At 42.2% G+C, this 4084-nt stretch overlaps 1 protein-coding gene across 1 annotated transcript; it reads left to right on the top strand.

Annotated features, from left to right (window-relative positions):
- Positions 1 to 1832: 1832 nt before the first annotated feature.
- Positions 1833 to 2780, top strand: Or10ak7e (olfactory receptor family 10 subfamily AK member 7E). Its single transcript, NM_001000821.1, has one exon. The coding sequence runs from the start codon at positions 1833 to 1835 to the stop codon at positions 2778 to 2780; it is 948 nt and encodes a 315-aa protein (NP_001000821.1).
- The last annotated feature ends 1304 nt before the right edge of the window (positions 2781 to 4084 follow it).

The following is a 4084-nucleotide window of genomic DNA, read 5'->3' as shown; positions in this document are numbered from 1 at the left end:
GAAAAATATTAGAGGCAAGGATTACATGGAGACAGATACAGAAATGCTGGAGGAGAGGATTACCCCCAACCCCTGACCTAGGTGAAAGAGAGGATGGCTGTGAGGGTGATGAGCAGTGACTGGTCAGGAGGGAGGATGGGGACAGGGAAAGTTGAAGACAAGGGATGCTTTCAAGTCTCCTTCATGGTTCCTATGAAAAACAATTCCTGCCTCAACCTTGCTCATTAACATATGAGTGGAACCTTACTTCAGACAACTCAGAGTAGCTTTTGGAAATTTCCTTTACATGTCTTTCCTTCAGCGTATGTTTGAATGTATCTATGTGCGTATATCTTGTTCCAGAATTATGCTCAATATTTGTATTGCTGAACAATGCATCGAACATGTTCAACCGTAGGGAGCACAGCCAAGCACACAATGAAGGGGTCATTTTAATGTTCTCCCCCTTTGGACCTAGTCACACTTGTGAATACTAGACCCGTGTTCCTGCAACCGTGCTAGTAGGTGTGTGGAGATGTGAGACTGAGAAGCAGAGGCAGGTGTGGCTCTGTGGTTTTCTTCTGCAATGTCTACATGTGTGATGGTGTGTGAACCACTTACCCTCATGAGTGCTTAAGAGGCAGCTGCCTCCAAAGAAATGCCTTCATTAGTGTTCTATGTTTTCTTGGAGCGTCTGATGTTTTGTTTGTGCCTTTCTGAGTATGTGTACAAGTACTTTGCACACTTCTTTTTTGGTTTTCTGGCTTACCATGATTTTTTGCTCCATGGAAAATACTTTTTGTGCTCCTTTAAGAAAATCTTTGCTTACCTAAAAAGATATTTACCATGTTTAAAAATTTGGGTTGCTTTAGATTTATCCCTTAAATCCACAGTGTACCTGCAATGGATGTTTGTGTGCAGAGGGATGTGGGGGTTTTCCTAACAGAGACAAAGTGTCCCCAGTGCAGTGCATACATGCACTTCAGTGTCCCTGATGCACAAGTGAGCTTCTATTCTTGTTCATGTGACCTGGTGTGCATGCGCCTGGGTTTCATTTGCTCCGCCCTTTCCATCTACTTCTTTACTAGTTTTTTTTTCTCATGCCAGTGGTGTCCATACATCTGTCTATTTGTCTGTGTGTCTGTCTGCCTTTCTTTCTCTTAGTGGTGTGAGTGTGTGTGTGTGTGTGTGTGTGTGTGTGTGTGTCCAGAAACTGATATGCAAACCTTCCTCAGTTGTTCTCCATCTTATTCATAGAGGCAGGGTCTCTCAGTTGACTCAAGTGTTATCATTTCAGTGAGTGTAGCTTATCCCTCTTGCTGTGGGGATTTCCTGTCCCTGCCTTCCCAGAGATGCATTGAGAGTTTGTGAGAGAATGTGACCCATCCTGTGTTATGTGTGTTTCCCGGAGTTATGCGAGATGCTTTAGATATTCTTCATAATCCAGGAACATGATGTCATCAGCCTCATTAGATAGTTGAAGAAAATGGGGCATTGGGAGGTTCAGTAACTTGAGAAGAGTGCACAGGATCTGGCCACTGAGCTCAGAACCACATTCTAGCCTTTCTTCTTCTTCTTTTTTTTAAAAATCAAAACTATTATTTTTTATTTTATGTATATGGGTTTTAACCACATGCACGTTTGTGCACTTGTGTGTATTTCTGGTCTGTGCAGGAGAGAGCAGATCTCTTGGAACTGGAGTTGGACACAGCATCGATCTGTTTGGTCCACTGGAAGAGCATCAGTGCTTCACGTCTGAACCATCTCCTCAACCATTATCTTTGTTTCCTGCCTGTCCTATTGGCACATGTCAGGTGACAAATAGAATAATGGATTCTCTTACAGCTTCAACCATGTGGGTGATTTCAGGGCAGAACCAAAGTTGGGTTTCTGAATTTATTCTAATTGGCTTCTCCAGAGACCCTGTGACCAACAACATCCTCTTCTTTGTCTTCCTTCTCATCTACCTGAGCTCAGTCCTGGGCAACGGGCTCATCATCATGCTGGTCTGCCTGGACACACAGCTGCACACGCCCATGTACTTCTTCCTCTGTACCCTCTCCCTGTTGGATATGAGCTATGTCACCACCACTGTGCCCCAGATGTTGGTGCATCTTCTTGCTCACTCTAAGACCATCTCCTTCGCTGGCTGCGGTCTGCAGATGTATGTGTTTGCGGCCCTGGGTATCACTGAATGTACCTTCTTTGTTGTCATGGCTTATGACCGGTATGTGGCCATTTGCTATCCACTGCGCTATACTGTCATCCTCAGCTGGGGTCTGTGCATACGGATGGCAGCAGGGTCGTGGATCTGTGGTTTCCTTTCCTCCTTGCTGCATACTTTCTTCACCATGAGTCTACCCTATTGTGGGCCCAACAAAGTCAACCACTACTTCTGTGAAGGTCCTTCAGTGCGGAGCCTGGCTTGCATGGATACCCACCTCATTGATATGGTGGACTTTGTTTTGAGTGTCTTTGTGGTTGTTATTCCAATCTCCCTCATTGTGGCCTCCTACATTCATATTGCCATGGCAATTCTGAAGATCAAGTCCACCCAGGGCCGCTGCAAGGCTTTCTCTACCTGTGCCTCCCACCTGACTGTGGTCACATTCTTCTATGCTCCAGCCATTTACATCTACATGAGGCCCAACTCCAGCTACTCTCCTGAGCGAGACAAGCAGATCTCACTCTTTTACAATGTCTTCACAGCCTTGCTCAATCCTGTGGTCTACAGTCTGAGAAATAAAGATATTAAGAGAGCATTTCTCAAGGTGATGGGACATGTTAGGGTGGACTGGTGAGCCAGCATGCTGAGGAGCTAGACTTAGAGTATTCACTCTTTAAGTAAAGTACAGGGGCTGGGGATTTAGCTCAGTGGTAGAGCGCTTACCTAGGAAGCGCAAGGCCCTGGGTTCGGTCCCCAGATCCAAAAAAAAAAAAAAAAAAAGAAGGTTTAAGTAAAGTACAGTGTCTCTTTCTTGTGAAATTAATCTGTGCCTTTGAATTAATTTAGTATTTAGTAATTTGGCCAAAACATAATGAAACCAAAGTAACTGATTTAATTGACTGGTGACACTAAGTTATAATTCCAAATACCTCAGTAATGTTACTGCATCGTAATGGCAATTGTTCATTAGTTGTTCATGTTTGTAGCTCCTTTGTGTGACCTTCTTTTTTTTTTTTTTTTTTTTTTGGTTCTTTTTTTCGGAGCTGGGGACCGAACCCAGGGCCTTGCGCTTCCTAGGTAAGCGCTCTACCACTAAGCTAAATCCCCAGCCCCTGTGTGACCTTCTTTATAAATACATTTATTCTGAATGAGGAACCTTATATCCAACCTTCTTTTTTTTTATCTTTATTAACTTGAGTATTTCTTATTTACATTTCTTTTTTTTCTTTCTGAAAATCTTTAATTTATTGGTTTATGTATAATTGTGTTGTTAGGCATATTTACTTTTCACATTTTTACATCTTTTTTTAATCTTTATTAACTTGAGTATTTCTTATTTACATTTTGATTATTATTCCCCTTCCCGGTTTCCGGTCCAACATCCCCCTAACCCCTCCTCCTCCCCTTGGGTGCAGAGAACTGTTGACTGGTTCCCTTCAGGTGTGGGTGGTGTCTGGACTGCGTTTACCTATTTATTTATTTTGTGAGAAATCTCACATATCCCAAGCTAGTCTGGAACTTCCTACATTCCTAAAAATGTCCTTCAATTTTTTTATCTTTCTGCCTCCATCTCCCCAGTGTTGGGATTATGAGATGGGGTACCATACCTTGGGAAATTTTTGATTCTTTGATGATATCCTTTGATTATAAAAGTTTTCAAATTGGTAAAATCCAATTCATGTACTTCTTTTTTCTTTGAGATAGATTCCCTCTATGTAACCCTGACTTGCCTGGAAATCCTTTTGTAGACCCAACTAGACTCCAACTCCCAGATATCCTTCAGCTTCCTACATACTTAGTGAGATTAAAGGTATACTCCCTTTCTCCTAGCCAAACTCTTGAATTTATTGTTATTTTTCATTAGATCTATGAGTTGTTTTCTTGATCACATTTTGTGGAGTTTTACTCCTAGGTTTTGTTTTTAAAGTTTCTTTTAGG

The sequence above is a fragment of the Rattus norvegicus genome, chromosome 5 (genome assembly GCF_036323735.1).
Source record: "Rattus norvegicus strain BN/NHsdMcwi chromosome 5, GRCr8, whole genome shotgun sequence".
Lineage (NCBI taxonomy): Eukaryota > Metazoa > Chordata > Mammalia > Rodentia > Muridae > Rattus > Rattus norvegicus.
The sequence above is the reverse complement of the archived record's forward strand: the minus strand, read 5'-3'. Positions and strand labels throughout refer to the sequence as shown.

Bases quoted from the DNA above. Each gene is read 5' to 3' on its own strand.
- Or10ak7e (NM_001000821.1), top strand. From the start codon at position 1,833: ATGTGGGTGATTTCAGGGCAGAACCAAAGTTGGGTTTCTGAATTTATT.